At 34.7% G+C, this 19,388-nt stretch overlaps 1 protein-coding gene across 1 annotated transcript; it reads right to left on the bottom strand.

The window, feature by feature from the left end:
• Positions 1 to 6,745: 6,745 nt before the first annotated feature.
• Positions 6,746 to 8,328, bottom strand: LOC139890231 (agamous-like MADS-box protein AGL8 homolog). The gene is made up of 6 exons (XM_071873126.1): positions 8,251 to 8,328; positions 8,068 to 8,129; positions 7,863 to 7,962; positions 7,721 to 7,762; positions 7,330 to 7,371; positions 6,746 to 6,871 (listed from the first exon to the last, which is right to left on the bottom strand). Exons 1-6 carry the CDS (start codon positions 8,326 to 8,328, stop codon positions 6,746 to 6,748), a joined length of 450 nt encoding a protein of 149 aa, XP_071729227.1.
• Positions 8,329 to 19,388: the final 11,060 nt, after the last annotated feature.

The following is a 19,388-nucleotide window of genomic DNA, read 5'->3' as shown; positions in this document are numbered from 1 at the left end:
GCCTTACCCGGATGGTATTGAAGTTCGCAGTTATAATCGTTAAGTAGTTCCATCCAACGTCGCTGTCTCACGTTGAGCTGTTTCTGATCGAATATGTGCTGTAAACTCTTATGGTCAGTGAAGATAGTAAACTTGGTTCCATACAGGTAGTTTCTCCACATTTTAAGTGCAAAGGCAACATCTCCTAGTTCAAGGTCATGCGTAGTGTAGTTCTGCTCGTGAATCTTTAACTACCGCGATCCATAAGCAATAACTTTATTTCATTGCATAAGCACGCAACCCATTCTTTGACGTGAGGCGTCACAATAAACAACAAAATCTTCACTTCCCTCGGGTAGAGACAATATAGGTGCGGTTGTTAACTTCTCATTCAACAACTGAAATGCGGTTTCTTGCGGTTCTGACCACTCATACTTCTTGCCCTTATGAGTCAACGCGGTTAATGGTCAGGTAATATTAGAGAATCCTTCAATGAATCTCCTGTAGTAACCAGCTAGACCCAAAAATTGCCGGACCTGAGTTGGCGTCTTTGGAGTTTCCCAGTTCTTAACCGACTTAATCTTTGCCGGATCGACCTGTATTCCATTGGCCCCTGCAACATGGCCAAGAAATTGTACCTCTGGTAACTAAAAGTCACACTTAGAGAACTTTGCATACAACTGCTCTTTTCTAAGCATGGTCAATATCGATCGTAGATGCTGTTCGTGCTCTTCCTTGTTCTTGGAGTACACCAATATATCATCAATAAACACAATGACAAATTTATCTAGGTATGGCTTACACACACGGTTCACGAGGTCCATAAACACTTCTGGTGCGTTCATCAAACCAAATGGCATCACTGTAAACTCATAATATCCATAACGTGTTCTAAACGCTGTCTTCGGGACATCAGCTTCCTTGACTCTCAATTGGTGATGCCCGGATCTCAAATCAATCTTCGAATAACAACTAGATCCCTGTAGCTGATCAAATAAATCATCAATCCTCGGTAGCGGATACTTATTCTTGATTGTCAACTTGTTCAATTCTCTATAGTCGATACACAATCTCATTGACCCATCCTTCTTCTTAACAAATAAGACTGGAGCTCCAACTCGGAAATTCATGGCTATGTGACCCACCTTCTAGTACCGGTCACAAATTAGGGCATTACAACTCTGATGTTCTTCACCACGGGAAGCTCTTGTAGTTCTAAAGGTGCAAGTCCATATATTGTACGCGTAACGGGTGCATCTGCTGGCACCAAATCAATCCGAAATTCGACTTCACGGTGGGTGGATGTGTAACCTCAGGGCAATTTCTAATAGTTGGGAAATATTCGGATCTCTTAAATGTCGGCTCATCTTTACTCACATGTGCCAGAATTGCGAGATATTCTCATCTCATGTACTTCTGGACCTTCGAGTAATTAATGTAACATGGCGGTGTACTAATCTCCCCTCCGTACACCATTACCGTCGGTGAAAGGAATTCAAATAGCCTTCTAGTCGTAGCTGCCTTGGTTGTATCGTCAGATAACCAGTTTGTTTCAACCACGAGGTTAAAACTTCCCAGTTTAATAGTTCTATAGAGTACACGTTGTCTAAGGAAGGTACAGGGTTATAAACGTTGCGACCAAACTTCTCTAGCGTAAGGCTTCTCTCAGCACCGGTGTTGACAGCATATATAAACATTATGGTTGATGAGGGAGAACGTGACGAATTTCATGGAAAACGAAAATGAACAAGGTGTAATGGTGACTCAAACAAAATCTGGTATTTAATCGGAAAGGGTTGGTACAAACTTCCAGATGTATGTGCCTCGCGGGAAAATAGATGATGTGTAGTTCGCGTTGATGTGTTCAAAGTTGGTTGGTAATGTTTGTGGGTATAATGAAAATGATTGCCGCTTAAGAAAAGTACGTTGGAAAAGAATGAGAAGGAATACGGTAAAAGTAGTATTACTAGTAGAAATGAGTGATGACGTTAGCGATAAGTAGCTATGGGTTGTGATAAGCAGTGATGATAGTAGTGACATATAAGTTGTTAGATCGCATGCTCGCATCATAAGTATATATACACATGTATACCAATTGTACCCAATAAGGCATAATAGTTATCAGTCGGTAGACTCGTGTTGGGAAACAAAATCATGAACGGCGGGTGGCTGAATGATTGGTAAGTTGGATGTCGGGTAGACAATATCTACTACGTATTGTGCGGGCGGTTATCAGGAATTCCTCCTCTAAAGACGTATCAGAAATGAGTTGTGATGCACATTAGCGAGTAGTAAAACGCGGAGGTGTTGGTAGTGTCGAGTATTACTTAGTAGTGGTAAGCAGTAATGAGTAATATTGAGTAGTAGCAAGTAGTAAGAGGTAGCAGTAAGTAGTATTTAGTAACGACAAGCAGTGAGAAGTAGTGACCAGTCATGACTAGCAGTGAGAGGCGGTGTTGAGTAGTAGTTAGCAGTGATAAACAGTACTGAATAGTGGTATGAGATGACGAGTGTGTTCAAGTAGTGTCTTAGTAGTGACAAGTAGTGATCAGTGGTGACAGACGGTGTCGAGCGGTGATGAGTTGGGTCAAGATTACAAGTTATAATACAATTAATTTGCACAGTGTAAGTTTCTACTCACATTTAAGATTACACGGTTTGTTTTCTAAACGTTGTTTACCCAAGTAACTTACTTGACTCGGCCCCAATTCCTTATTTTGCGATGTAGGAACTTCTATATGAGTTACCGTAATGTAATCCCAGTCATTACATTACGCTATCTCACATTTCCATTCGACATCACTCCATAAGTTCAAGATGGCGTAGTCAACTTAATTTAGTTAAATCTGGCTTCGTGTGTACGTATGTGTTTCGTGATATAGTATATTTAGTCCAAGTCCATGTTGTATGGTATAAGGCGTATATGTATGTGGTGTAATGTGTAGCCCTACATGTAGCGTTGTGAAGTAAATAGTGCAGGTATGGTGTATAAAAGTCGTCCAAGACACCCGTCTATAGACTAGACTTCACTAAGGCGCCCTACGGTTAGACACACTAATGTATCCTAGTTCCCTATAGCCACAACTCTGATACCATATGTAATAACATTACATATAGGGTAGACACCCACCCAGTGCCTTTCCTACGGTGACCACTGGGCGTACCTCAGACACTGATTTTACAGCCCGCATCTCTGCCAAGCCGGCCAACCCTTAACCGCAAGGGATCGCAAGGGGTAAGAGCCAATGCTTCATCACAAGTAACACTGTGAGAACCCCCTCTACGATTAACCCGCCAAAAAGCATACTCCGTTCAGGTACCCGGCTTGATAGCCGGATCGCGTAACGATAACTACCTTTACATCTAAGGTTAAACCAGCTCTGATACCATATGTAACACCCCGTAAAAAATCCCTTTAACGGAATGTTAACGCTGGTCCCAGTGCTTGGCTTGACTTCTACGTAACAGCAATATTCTACAGCAGAAGCAATTAATACCTGGGAATAAAACACGCAAAACGGATCAACAATAATGTTGAGTGAATCTACAGGTTTTAGGTAAACACAACAGTATGTTTAAGAAATAACATTTCGAAAACGTTTATTAGTGGAAGACCACCAAGGTTTAATGTTATAGTTTTTAGACAACACCGTTTCTCGTTCCAAAAGTTTGTTGACACTACTATGTCAAGTTTCGAATATCTGTAAACAATACCATGTCAAGTTTTATCTCATTTTATTCGTAAACCACAGTTTTACATAACGTTGTATAGCATCTGAAAAATAGTTATCAGAAAAATAGTTTAGCTTCCTTGACCACGAGATTTTACAAGTACAACACCAAGTCGTAAAAACGTTTGCATAATATGAGCACCTGAATACTAGCAATGACCAGAGTATAGAAGCCACTATACCCGCCTTTAACTCCTAAAATGTTATACACTTGTTCTAGCGTATCTAATGTTTAAAATAAATGCACCACAGTTATTATAGCGGGTGAGGTTGTCAACCTAACGGATCCGTCCATCTAAATTTTGTTTACACCGATGGTATTAAAAGTATTCAAGCTAGAGGCTTTGTGAACAAACTCAATATGCATATATAGTACTCGTGTCAATACAAAAGCATTTGATAAAGTAAGTATAACAGCGTGTATTCACATCCCTGAAAACATGTAAAAAGTGGGACTGTAGACTCACCTTTGAATAAGCTTGGATGACAGATAAAACTTGTACGGTTTACAGCTGAATTATGCAACCTAAGTATACGTATTTAGGTTGGTCAATATATATATCTTAAATATGGGTGGTTTCATAGTATAAGTTGTCTTATTGCTTGACTCGACGCGTTTCAAAGTAAAAGTCAACATATAGTCAAGTAACTCATGCAAGTCAAACAAAGTCAACCGAAGTCAAACCGAAAATCAAACTTGGTCAGTGTGGTCAACTAAAGTCAACATCAGTAGGTTCATGTCAAATGTTGGTCAACATATCAATCCTAAGTTAAACAACACGTTTCAGGGCATAAATGATCATTTTCACAATTTTAGTTTATCGTTGTGCACAAAGTTCATGAACACGTAGCATACTTAGCACATTATCTCATAGTACAAAATTCAAGTAAACATGGAAAACTCCAGATCATAAATGTACTTAAAATCAATTCCAAAAAGTCCGGCCAGGGACTCATACGATAATTAAAAGTCAGGAATCAGAAGGGGTACATTTGGGGTTTGCCAAGTCAGTTTCTGACCGCGCACATATTTCGTTTTGGCTATAACCGAAGCTAGGAACCTGAAATTGATACAAGACCAGTGGCCATAGTTCAAGAACAAGTCAAAGTAACACATATCAAAAATTAGCAAATTTATTTTAGCCAATTTGTACAGTTTATTCATGCAAGTTGGATGTTCAGTTTTTCAGCTCAAATCAAAATCCACATAAAGTACGGCTCTATTGTGCCCAATGCATAAGGTTTCAGAGATTGAAATAAACTAACAATAAGTCACATATCATGTTAAAATTCATATTCCAGAAGCTTACATGCTCATTCAATAAACACAATCCACAGAGTATAAAACAGAGAGCAATTTACAGATTCGATTCTAGTTTAGCTAGTCACATTCGCACGCGATTATCCGAAGATCTAGATACAATTAGCCTATGATATCTACATGAAAGTGAAGTAATTTTTGTGTACATTTCAAATATGCAAAGCTTTAATCACAGAAGTTACCACATTTTATTATACAAGGTTATTTTCATGCAAGTGCTGTATACAACTACTTTTACACTAATTCAAGCATATCTCGGGTTATACATAAGCAAACGACATGATATATCAGTCTAAATTGAGTGTTTTTAAATTATCTTTCCAGTGGTATAAGTTTTACATGCCAATTCTTGGTCTATCAAATCTAGATTTCTGATCAATCACGAAAAAACAACGTTAATTTCAATTAAGCATAACTTGATCATCCGGAAACGAAATCAAGCGAATCCAAAGCCTAAACTCAATAGTTTTTTTGCAAGGAATCTGAATATAACATAATAATTAATATTTGAAAAATTTAATTTTTCTGATTATGCATAAACAAATTCGTTTTTAAACCATAACGCATCAAACAATCAATATAACGATTACAATTAACACGTACGCGTATAGACTTGAGCAATTGACAACATAACTATGAAAATTTATTAAAAATCAGATTTTTAATATTAGGGTTCATGTAAATATACCTTAGATCAAGAATTAAAGCACACCAATACGTAGAGGATAACACGAATCACAACGTTTGTTCTTGAGGTTTAATAAAAAAATTAATTTTTGAGTGTGTGTGGGTGTGTGGTGGTGGACGGCAGCAGCAAGGGAGGGAGGAGCAAAAAAAGTCGACAAAAAAAAAAAAAAATAAATGGGGAGGAGGATTAGTTTAGGTTTAATCACAAGTATTTATATCTAGCCCTAATACCCCTAATTTACACTTAAGCCCTCCAAGTTGTAATTTTTAAATTAAAAAGGGGTGGGGAGTGGGGTTTCAGACGAATGGGACCCATGGGGTACTCTCGGGCTCGTGTTTTGCAATTTCGTGTAATCGTGGCTCGTTTCAAGTGTCGTTTAGTCGTACCAAAGGCCCGGAACGCTAAACCGATAGTTAAACGCAATCAAACATTAATTTATTAAAAATACAATAATTTAATTAGTTTTGAAAAGTTAATAATTAATAATTTAATTATTAAAATAAACCCGAGCGTTTCGTTGCTCAAAAAAGCAGTTATCAAAATCGCATCGTTTTTATCGTATTTCATTATCCGAAATATTTATTTGAATTAATATCAACCCATATTAATTATTGTAACCCTCCAAAGATCAAATATGCATTTATTACACGTAAACGCACAAAAGTTAAATAATCGCCGTTAAGTAAACTAACGGAAGGTTAACGGAAGTAACGGAAAAAGCAGGGTTGTTACATGAGGGCTTGGTGAGGGCACACCAATGGCAATGGAGCCCTCGGACGAAATGGTTGATGACATGGTTGAGGAAGGACCATTGGGATTGGTCTAATAAAAGGAAATGAAGTTAGCATATTTGACTGGTTGACTTTAGCAAAAACTTTTAAATTGACCGTTTTGAGATAAAACCTATCGAAATTTGACAACTTAAAAGTGGATATTTGATGCATTCAACATGTAGCATGATATAACTCATTCTATAGATATTTCATATCAAATAATTTGATAAATATGTACATTATTCTAACATACTCATTTACAGATTGCGAGAAACAAAGAGGCTAACCTGATGTAAGAATCAAAATTAATCGTCAACATGTTCTTTTCGATTTGCCGCTCTACTGGTAGTATTGCTACTTCTTTCTCCACTTCCTTGATCTGCATAATTTATGCAACTACATAAAGTACACACATACAATTTTTATTTATTACATTTCAATTTTCTTATTTGTTTCAATTTTCTTTTTTACGTGACCATTTTTGACCATTTTCCCTGATACCCCCTAAATATGCTGCTAGTGAGGTTTGAACATGAGACCTCGTGTGAGAAGATTAGTGTGGTCCCTAGAAATTCTATGCACTAGTTTTTTATATTTCTAACTGTCTATTGGTGTCATTACATTCTACTGATAATCGTTTTTCCTTTTTTTTTTTTTTTTTTTTTGTTTTTGTTTTTGTTTGTAACCATGGTTCTTGTACAGAGTTGTTACTAAGGAGTATTCTGTATTTTACAGTATATTTTAGTGAAAATTAAAATATCTAAGGGACTAAGAGAGTGTACAAGACTATCTTCTAAGTTTTAAAGAGTACAAAAATAAAATAAAATTAATGTTTACCTTCTTTGAGAGAAGGCTGTTTTGATTCTTCAATGCCTTGTCCTGCGGATTGATTACAGTCAGATAGTATGATTTCGGCCATTACGAATTATCTTACTAGCTGTGGCGATTTTGACCTTTTTATGTTCAAAGGGTCAATATGGGTTGTGTTTATCTCGAATGGGTCAAATTTCTAGAAGAAAAAAAGTTATATAATTTGGAAACCAGTCTAGCATACCATTATGACTGTTTTTAGTAACTGAATTAACTACCATTTTCCCAGCAACTGACTATTAACTGATTAACAAGTCTAGGTTAGGACTTTAACAAATCTTAACTTGTTAATGAGTGGTTGGCTATAAAGGAAATGTACGTTAGTCGCGCTTTTTCTGTATTTGGAAATTAGCTATACCTTTTTTTGGAGAACAGAAATGGAATCAAACATCAGCTGATTCTGTGAGCAACAATAGTATCAGTATTGGTTTGTTTAAAAAAAATATATATATGTTAACCTTAAAAAGCAACTAAATATTTTAAAATCAAAATTTGTATACCTTTCTTAATCTAATATGCTTAAGTGCTGTATCAAGTTGGTGCTCCAAATTCTGAAGCTCTTTGAGATTCAAGTAATCAAGGTCTTCTCCCATAATATGCCTAAAACCAAAAATACACACGTGTCATATATTATTTGGAAATTAAGATTTTTATTAAAGTATACCAAAAAAGTTTAAAAAAAATTGATTTATTATTTGAAAATACCTTTGTGATTTTTGCAAAATCTCCAACCTAGACTTGAGCTTTGCATGGACCATCCAGCTTCCCTATATAAAATCATTATTATGTATTATGTATGTTTTGTTAGCTCTAAAGTGTCAAGTTAATATGAAGTTGATATTGTAAAATCAACTGTATGAAGTTTAATAAACAGAAGCATACATATACATGCGCATCCTGATCATTTTCCGGAAACCGCCTGTCTGCATACGAGTGTCTTTCGTACCTATCAAGGATCTTTTCCATTCTGTTGCCATCAATCGTGTAAAAAGTAAGTATATTATATATTTTATAAAATAAAGATATATCAGATACTAATTAACCATTCTGTTGCCAGGTCTTTAAAATACTTGACAGTAATTTATATATTGGAGATTGAAGATTGACTGTACTATTATATGCAAGGTTGCAAAAATCGCTATTCGGGGATTAATCTGTCGGGACTTTAGAAGAATTAATCGGTAATTCGGGGATTAATCGGGGATTGTACTTTTGACATTTAAATATTAAAATTAAAAATTATATGTGTAAATATAGAAAAAAAAATCATAAATATAAAAATAAACTTTAATATAAAATTATTCATTTTTGCTCAAAAACTATAAAGTTTTAGTTTAAATTCATGTTAAAATGTTAATCATTTTATACTTTGACCGACTTTGATTACTAAATTTGATTTTGACCCATCAATTGACGTTGACCGTTTAATTAAACGAATTTTTAAAAATCGAAACGGATTGCTCTTAAAAATGATTAATCGGGGATTAATCGGCGATTAATCGAGTTTTTTGCAACACTGGTTATATGCATCCTTCTTTATTCAAACCCTAATTATATGTAATAATCTGCCTGTGAATGGATTTTGTTCAACTTATTTTTCCCCTTCAATCTACATGAAATACACCATTAATTAGTCAAATTGTGGACTATTGCTTATCTTATTGGTTTCACTGGCTGTGACATTATTATTACTCGATCTTATTGCTACAGTTGATACAGTAAAAACTGTTGGTAGGATACGATAATTACATAGCAAACTATTAGCAGTGGATATTGATATGCTAACAGATATTAATCTTTGAGTAGCTAGAATGTTGAATTTAGCATTTCAGTGATCATGAATATGCTACACTAATAACACGAAATCATTAATTAGAAATTAGAACAACGGACCGATAAACCAATAAAAGTAAGTTTAAAAAACTTAATTCACCTTACTAGGTCTATGTTTTGTTACATCTCTAAATTCATACATGACATTTATTGGTGATAATCCCTAATCGGATAATGGGTGTCCCATATAAAGTATTGAAAGAAATTATGGTATGCATATAATAACTTACTAATATCACCAATTGCTTTTAAAGTATTAAAAAACTCATGAATTTATATGTAGGACATGTTGGTAAGCTAAATCAATCCTACAACATTTAGTAGACTCATATATTTAATTTCCCTACACAGTCTTACAAACATGTTTGATTATAATACTTAATCAGGAACATATCTTCAATATTTAATGTGTTATCTCTGGATGGCAATGAATGTTTCATTCAAGGATATTCATATGATCCATTTATAATCGATATAGATGATATAAATGGATGAATAATGGATATGGATAATTTAAATATTTTGTGGATCGGATATGGATGACAAAATTATCATCGATGGATATATCCATTATCACCCGAAATAAATCTTTACATACATATTTGTACTAAAGTATATGCATATACATCTACATATCGATATACATATACTATAATCAATAAATTTTAAAGTTATTAACATAATAGGGTTATTAAAGTTACAATTATTAAATTATTACTAATAATAACGTTACTCATTTAGATTGGTTTAAACACGTATTTAATTATATCTTTACGTATTTTGCTCAGTTGAAAGCGCACTCGGCGACAAACTACAATAAAAACATGTGTAATAAACCAAGAACATAAATATTATACATTTACTTTTGCTATAATTTATATTTAATATTCAAAATCGTCGTTAAATTAATATTTTGTTGAATATCCAATGGATACCCGTTAACCCGCTTCATTCATGGATATGAATATGGATGGATAAAATAAAACTAAATAAATATGGATATGATATGAATGTAGATATGATATTACCCGATCCTTATCCGATCCATTGTCATCCCTACTCTCTTATCATATAGAAACCTTGTGTTCTCTCTTATCGATCACATAGAATCCTTCTGCCATCGAGTTCAATTTAAAATGCTCATCTATATATAAGATCTTGAAATGAACATGCTCATTCCAGTTACATGATTGTTAAAGACACACAAGTAGATTTAATGTCTCCATATTTTATGTATTTGATATAATATATTAATATAAACTGATAATGTTTTTTCTGTTTAAACTATCAAAGATGATATATATTCATATGTTCTCATGTTCAACACCTTCTTGAACCATTATTTTCAGTAGATAATCATACATTCATACCTACAAATCAGATAAAACCCTACAGATAGTATCAGAGCTATGGTTGTGAGATAAACAAGCTTTACTAGCTGTGTATAGTTATTTAATAAATAATTTTCAGATGAGGGTTCTCAAAAATTTCATCCCAGCTACTTAAGAGCCTATCTTTTCTTTTTCTTTTTTTCTTTTTTGTTTTATCAAACCAGCATATATAGTCTCTTAGGTACTACTCTGTATTTATTTTTTGAAATAGTTATATTAGAAAGACTGTGAATCATGTCTATATAGAATATACGACCTCAAGGTGTGCATGGAGAATTTTAAATACAGTTTTTTTTTAAGTCTACTAAACATAATTTAAAATTCTAAATAATTGCAATTTTTATTTTCTATCTAAAATAAAATTATTGAAAGTAATAAGAAAAGTTTTGAACGATAACCACATTAGTATACTTAACTCTTAAAGTTAAGAGATTCACAAAATTGCAATATTGTAACAATTTAAATACTAGAAATTTTAACGAAAGTATTTGTACAACGTTATAAAATATTGTAGATGTTAACATAGATGCAATAAAAGTTTTATAATCTTTTACCAAACGTATGATTATTATAAAATATTCATTTAAGATTTATAAATTGATTAAAACTTTATAATATACCAAAACAATAATGATGATAACAATGTAAATATAAATATAAATTAATAATAATAATATATTATAAAATTATTATTATTATTATTATTTGAAAAAAACATATATATAAGAAAATTTTAGTTTTATTTGTCTTTTATGTTTGTCTGCAACAATTAGAAGTATAGTACAAGTCTTGCGGGATTGCAGACAAAATTTCATTTTATGTCTTAAAAAAACAAACAATTTACAACAAATTTTTTGCCGACCCGCAAATATAAGACTTAATAAGGTCAATAGAATAAAAAACAAACAACTAGACTAACAAGCCACCAACCAAACTTACATTTGGACGATATGAGTTTGTAATACCCTTAAAGAGCCAATGTCGTCACTGATCACAACTATGTTGGTCACGGTTGGTAACTCGTCTTTTCAGTCCCAAGTCAACACTTCAAAGGCCACCGTTTTAAGGTCTCGTTGGTCATTGCTATTTTGATCATGATTGACACTTTCTTTTCCGATCCAAGATACATCTTCATAGGTCAACTCTCTTAGTTGTTGTGACCTTGAAAGTTGGTGTTAGATGAACATATCGATGTGGCTAGCTCTAAAATTTAGATGTTGTGAACATATCATATAGTGAGTCTGTATCAAGTCATAATTAAATAACTCACTCCTAAAAAGTGGCGGGCGAGAAAAAACAAGAAAATTCGAACAAAAAACTTGGTGGGAGAACAAAAACAAGGGAATTCGAACAAAAAATTACGCGGGCGAACAAAAAAACGTGAGTCGAACAAAAATTTAGATGCATGTTCTACATATTTTTGTTCGAATTTCCCAATTTTTGTTCAAATTGCACCATGTTCTACAAAAATGTAGAACGTAAAAAAGTTCGAATTTCTCCAAATTTGCTCGAATTTCCTAATTTTTGTTCAGCCGCTAGCTTTTTTGTTCGAATTATGTGACACCGCTATTTTTTTTTTTTTTATATACGTGGCGGAAGCATTTATTTATTAATTACATAATAAACCTTAACTATTATTAATACAACCAGTGTCACGTGTCATTACAAAATACTTGTTTATATGGAGAAGACGTATTTACAATACATTTACAAAGTATCACTGTTTAAACAAAACAAGACAACATCAGAGTTGACTCCTGTCAAACATAACATCACCATGCCCGTCTTCTCCCAAAAAAAACAATCTACAAAAGCTATCAACCTGCATGGAGGAGATGGAGGGGAGTTAGCACGAAGCTAAGTGAGTACAACTAACTACAGGCCATAGCATACATAAGTGTTATACTAATCATGTCACATAATCTAACACACAAACATCACCCAAGTGCCGTCTACAGAGACTCTGACAGCTCGGCCAAACCATTTACCACCAGCTGATCGGACTGAGGCTTACCAGAAGTTCCTCCACCACCGTATGTATATACATAATCCACACGCGACGGACGCATCATTAACATATATATACACCACGGTTGTCTAGGCTACCACAGAGAAACCCAACCCGCAGGTTGATCTCTCCTACCGAGGCTACCACACAATAGGGACGCACTGGGCTCCAGAAGACAAGCATCAACTAACATGCAGTCATCACAAAGTACTAACTAACCACAACAATAAGTATATCTAACAAGCATGACAATCATAATATAACATGCTTCTATATACTATATTCTCCAGTTAGTCCCACTCACCAATTACCAGTAACCAGCTCAGATAATCTACTACTGAGCGGCTTCCTTATCTTTATCACCTGAACATAAAGCAAACCAAGTTAGTTACTATCAATTAACATCAAATAACACAATACAGAAATTTTTGTCAGAAAAAGTATCCACTAAAAATTTTTGTCAGAAAAAGTATCCGCTAAAAGGCAAACCAAGTTAGTTACTATCAATTAACATCAAATAACACAATACATAAATTTTTGTCAGACAAAGTATCCGCTAAAAATTTTTGCTTAACACTTCTGCACTTTCAAAATTTACATCAAAATCATCAAAATACAAACGGGCAGCATAACGGCTAAAACTCAACACTTAGTAAAATAATTCACTGCATAGACCATCGGTCGATTGTCAGAGACTATCGGCCGATCGTCACTACACCATCGGTTGATCGACAACACTATCGGCCGATCGTTAAAATTTCAACCGTTGGTCGAAGGACTCACACCATCGGTCGAGGGTCTAGTCCATCGACCGATCGTCAAACACCATCGGTCGATCGTCAACGACCATCGGCCGAGGGTAGTTCATCTGTAGCAGCAGCTGCCAAAGTGACGGGTTTCTCACCAAACTCACCAATTCTCGATCTAGAGCTCGTTTTTAACCTCAAAACTTACCAAATCTGATACATTGATCATTTAGAAACACAAACCCACAAGGTTTTGACACTAACAACACTAAATCAACTCATTTTGACCAATCATGGGTGCAGACGTTAACTTCTTCTTTAATAACTGGAATGAGGATTCCTGTTCCGTGGACCAATCATACTTCTTTCCCTTTTGAGTCAATGCAGTTAAGGGTTTGGCGATTCTAGAGAAATCTTGAATGAATCTTCGGTAGTAACCAGCAAGACCTAAGAATTGACGGATTTGTGTTGGAGTCTTCGGTGTTTCCCATTTACTAATGGCTTCGATCTTGGCAGGGTCAACTTTAATTCCATGTTTACTGACAACATGGCCCAAAAATTGTACTTCTTGTAACCAGAAATCACACTTCGAAAATTTTGCGTACAATTCTTCTTTCTTGAGTATCTCTAGTACCAGTCTTAAGTGTTGCTCATGTTCTTCCTTGTTCTTCGAGTAAATCAATATGTCGTCAATAAAAACAATGACAAATTTGTCTAAATACGGTCTACAGATGCGATTCATTAGATCCATGAATACTGCTGGAGCATTAGTTAATCCAAAAGGCATGACTAAAAATTCATAGTGACCGTAACGGGTTCTGAACGCGGTTTTAGGAACATCTTCTTCCTTCACTCTCAGCTGATGATATCCGGACAATTACCAGTTAAACACACTAATGTAATTTCTGGTTCCCTATAACCTCAAGCTCGGATACCAAATGTAACGACCCGTCAAAATCGTTATTGACGCGGCACGTTAATCATTGATTCCACAGTGAGGTTTTGACCTCTATATGATACGTTTTGATAAAATATTGCATTCATTAAAATAAGTGACTTTCTAAACACAGAAAGTTATAAACATGTGGGCGAGTGCTTAGGTATAAGCAAAACCCCAAAATACATAAGTCTTTAATTTACAGGTTGACATCACAGTCCAATTATTTATTACACAACGCAGTTTTATTTTGAATGCAATAAACTTTGTACAAAGCATGAGAGACTCCATGCAGGCAACAAGCACATCACAGCGGAAGCAGTCTAAGGACCTGAGAATAAAACATGCTAAAAAGTCAACACGAATGTTGGTGAGTTATAGGTTTAATTGCTCGAGTCATAAATATATAAAGATAGACCACAAGATTTCATCAAAACTTTACCAATAGATTCTACGTAACAGAGCACCCTGGTAACTAAACTTAACGTTATAGTGATAACTACCCCATTCGTTTTAATACATGAAAACCAACGTGTCTTAAACTCAAATAACATACGTCCGTTAAAAGGCTAGCGCTCTAGCTCGGACGGGGATGTCAAGCCCTATGGATCCATATATAATTATTCACGCCCACCAGTCCATATCCTATATACTGGCAGCTACTAGTTACCAAAGCTAAGGGATTTTCGGTTTAACTCAGTGTAGAATTTAGTATGTACTTGTGTCTTATCGCGTTTAAAATAAATTGCATGTATTCTCAGCCCAAAAATATTTAAAGTATTTAAAAAGGGAGAATATAACTCACAGTTCAATATTGAGATTCAATATTGTAGGCAAATTACGTAGATGTAATGATGGTAGACGACAGTATGGTTGACCTTGGATTCAAGAACAATACCCCGAACAATACCCAATATTTCCTTAGCTTAAAGCGGTTTAAAACCCGAATTAAAACACCCTCGAATATACCTTATTATTATTAAACTTAAATTTAAAATTATAATTATAATTTAAATATAAATTTTTATTACTGAAGAAGAAAACATGTGATAATCCGTCGAGCAAAACAGGCGTATTTATATTACTTTTCCGTTTACTGTAGCTCATGCGATCGCATGAGTTTTCAGTGTTTTTGCCATGCGATCGCATGGCCGCCTTATCTGTTTTTGTTTGCTAGTTCGTCGACATCAAATAGCGTGTCACTGTAGCAAATAGTGTTTACTGTAGCAAATACGGTTTCACTGTAGCACTGTAGCAAAATACGGTTTCACTGTAGCAAATAGTGTTTTACTGTAGCAAAGTCATTTGTACTGTAGAACATAGTGTTTTGTTGTAGGAAAGTCATTTTTACTTGTATATATATATATATATATATATATATATATATATATATATATATATATATATATACATACATATAATTGTTCATGAATCGTCGAGAGTAATCAAAGGTAATTGTATATATGAAACAGTTCTAAAATTTTGAGACTCAATCTAACAGACTTTGTTTAGCGTGTTAAAATAATAAATCGTATAGAGAATTGGTTTAAATAAGTCAAAAATTTTCGGGTCATCACATAACATCATTCGATTCATACATAAAAAGCTGTCTTATTCAACGTTATAAACTTGTAATCACTAGAAAATAGTTTAGTTAATTCTAAACTTGTTCGCAAATAAAGTTAATCCTTCTAACTAGACTTTTAAAATCAACTAAACACATGTTCTATATCTATTTGATATGCTAACTTAATGATTTAAAACCCGGAAACACGATAAACACCTTAAAACTGGATATACGCCGTCGTAGTAAAACCGGGGGCTGTTTTGGTTGGGATAATTAAAAGCTAAGAAGAACTTTGATTTAAAAGCTATACTTCTGGAAAAATGATTTTTCTTATGAACATGAAACTATATCCAAAAATCATGGTTAAACTCAAAGTGAAAGTATGTTTTTCAAAATGGTCCTCAAGATGTCGTTCTTTCGACGGAAATGACTACCTCTTTCAAAAACGACTTGTAACTTGTATTTCTGACTATAAAATTATACTTTTTCTATTTATATTCATAAATTTAAGTTCAATACGAAACCGTGGCCACTGGAATCACTCAAAACGGATTAGAAACGAAAAAATGGCGAGAAAAAAAGATTGATAAAAACTACTCATTTTACCTACGTGAAAGTTAGTAATAAATCTATTCCAACCATAACCTAATCAACTTATATTGTATATTATATAATCTTGAGATACCATAGACACGTATACAATGTTTCGACCTATCATGTCGACCCATCTATATATATATATTGCGGAACAACCATAGACACTCTATATGTGAATGTTGGAGTTAGCTATACAGGGTTGAGGTTGATTCCAAAATATATATATATATAGTTTGAGTTGTGATCAATACTGAGATACGTATACACTGGGTCGTGGATTGATTCAAGATAATATTTATCGATTTATTTCTGTACATCTAACTGTGGACAACTAGTTGTAGGTTACTAACGAGGACAGCTGACTTAATAAACTTAAAACATCAAAATGTATTAAAAGTATTGTAAATATATTTTGAACATACTTTGATATATATGTATATATTGTTATAGGTTCGTGAATCAACCAGTGGCCAAGTCTTACTTCCCGACGAAGTAAAAATCTGTGAAAGTGAGTTATAGTCCCACTTTTAAAATCTAATATTTTTGGGATGAGAATACATGCAGGTTTTATAAATGATTTATAAAATAGACACATGTACGTGAAACTACATTCTATGGTTGAATTATCGAAATCGAATATGCCCCTTTTTATTAAGTCTGGTAATCTAAGAATTAGGGAACAGACACCCTAATTGACGCGAATCCTAAAGATAGATCTATTGGGCCTAACAAACCCCATCCAAAGTACCGGATGCTTTAGTACTTCAAAATTTATATCATATCCGAAGGGTGTCCCGGAATGATGGGGATATTCTTATATATGCATCTTGTTAATGTCGGTTACCAGGTGTTCACCATATGAATGATTTTTATCTCTATGTATGGGATGTGTATTGAAATATGAAATCTTGTGGTCTATTGTTATGATTTGATATATATAGGTTAAACCTATAACTCACCAACATTTTTGTTAACGTTTAAAGCATGTTTATTCTCAGGTGAATACTAAGAGCTTCCGCCGTTGCATACTAAAATAAGGACAAGATTTGGAGTCCATGTTTGTATGATATTGTGTAAAAACTGCATTCAAGAAACTGATTTCGATGTAACATATTTGTATTGTAAACCATTATGTAATGGTCGTGTGTAAACAGGATATTTTAGATTATCATTATTTGATAATCTACGTAAAGCTTTTTAAACCTTTATTTATGAAATAAAGGTTATGGTTTGTTTTAAAAATGAATGCAGTCTTTGAAAAAACGTCTCATATAGAGGTCAAAACCTCGCAACGAAATCAATTAATATGGAACGTTTTTAATCAATAAAAACGGGACATTTCAGTTTGTTTGCTCTGGCCATCTGTCTGGGGGTGATATGCTGTACTCATATCTAAACGAGTCCCCATCGCTTTCTGTAATGATTGCCAAAATCTGTAGTGAATCTGATGTTTCGATCGAATATAATAGATATAGGCACTCCATGCCTAGAGACGACTTCCTTAATGTAGATCTGAGTCAACTTCTCCATTTTATCCGTTTCCCTTATCGGTAAGAAGTGTGCAGACTTAGTGAGACGATCCACGATAACCCAAATAGTATCGTGACCTCCCGCCGTCCTCGGCAGTTTCGTGATGAAGTCCATGGTAATACCTTCCCACTTCTACTGGGGAATCTCCGGTTGAGTCAATAACCCTGATGGCTTCTGATGTTTAGCCTTGACTTTAGCGCAAGTCAAGCACTTTTCGACATAGGTAACAATGTCAGCTTTTAAATTTGGCCACCAATAGAATGCCTTCAAATCCTGATACATTTTATCTGATCCCGGATGAATTGAGTACCTTGACTTATGTGCTTCCTCCAACACTAGTCCTCTCAATCCACCAAACTTTGGTACCCAGATTCGATTAGCAAAGTACCGTGTTTCGTCCTTTTTGATGTTAAATTTCTTATCCATTCCTCTGAGAAATTCAACATCGACATTTTCTTGTTTCACGGCTTCTTGTTGTGCTTCGTGGATTTGTGATGTGAGATTCGTATGGATAACTATGTTAAGAGCTTTAACCCTAAGAGGTCTCTCTCGCTCTTTTCTGCTTAAAGCATCCGCCACAACATTCGCCTTACCCGGATGGTATTGAAGTTCGCAGTTATAATCGTTAAGTAGTTCCATCCAACGTCGCTGTCTCATGTTGAGCTGTTTCTGATCGAATATGTGCTGTAAACTCTTATGGTCAGTGAAGATAGTAAACTTGGTTCCATACAGGTAGTTTCTCCACATTTTAAGTGCAAAGGCAACATCTCCTAGTTCAAGGTCATGCGTAGTGTAGTTCTGCTCGTGAATCTTTAACTGCCGCGATCCATAAGCAATAACTTTATTTCATTGCATAAGCACGCAACCCATTCTTTGACGTGAGGCGTCACAATAAACAACAAAATCTTCACTTCCCTCGGGTAGAGACAATATAGGTGCAGTTGTTAACTTCTCCTTCAACAACTGAAATGCGGTTTCTTGCGGTTCTGACCACTCATACTTCTTGCCCTTATGAGTCAACGCGGTTAATGGTCAGGCAATATTAGAGAATCCTTCAATGAATCTCCTGTAGTAACCAGCTAGACCCAAAAATTGCCGGACCTGAGTTGGCGTCTTTGGAGTTTCCCAGTTCTTAACCGACTCAATCTTTGCCGGATCGACCTGTATTCCATTGGCCCCTGCAACATGGCCAAGAAATTGTACCTCTGGTAACTAAAAGTCACACTTAGAGAACTTTGCATACAACTGCTCTTTTCTAAGCATGGTCAATATCGATCGTAGATGCTGTTCGTGCTCTTCCTTGTTCTTGGAGTACACCAATATATCATCAATAAACACAATGACAAATTTATCTAGGTATGGCTTACACACACGGTTCACGAGGTCCATAAACACTACTGGTGCGTTCATCAAACCA

This window comes from Rutidosis leptorrhynchoides, chromosome 2 (assembly GCF_046630445.1).
Source record: "Rutidosis leptorrhynchoides isolate AG116_Rl617_1_P2 chromosome 2, CSIRO_AGI_Rlap_v1, whole genome shotgun sequence".
NCBI lineage: Eukaryota > Viridiplantae > Streptophyta > Magnoliopsida > Asterales > Asteraceae > Rutidosis > Rutidosis leptorrhynchoides.
The sequence above is the reverse complement of the archived record's forward strand: the minus strand, read 5'-3'. Positions and strand labels throughout refer to the sequence as shown.

Coding starts and splice junctions, on each gene's coding strand:
- LOC139890231 (XM_071873126.1), bottom strand. CDS start 8,328: ATGGAAAAGATCCTTGATAGGTACGAAAGACACTCGTATGCAGACAGG. Junction 7,763..7,862: donor AGCATATTAGATTAAGAAAG/GTATACAAATTT, acceptor TGTTGCTCACAG/AATCAGCTGATGTTTGATTC. Junction 7,372..7,720: donor TTTCTGTTCTCCAAAAAAAG/GTATAGCTAATT, acceptor ATCAATCCGCAG/GACAAGGCATTGAAGAATCA.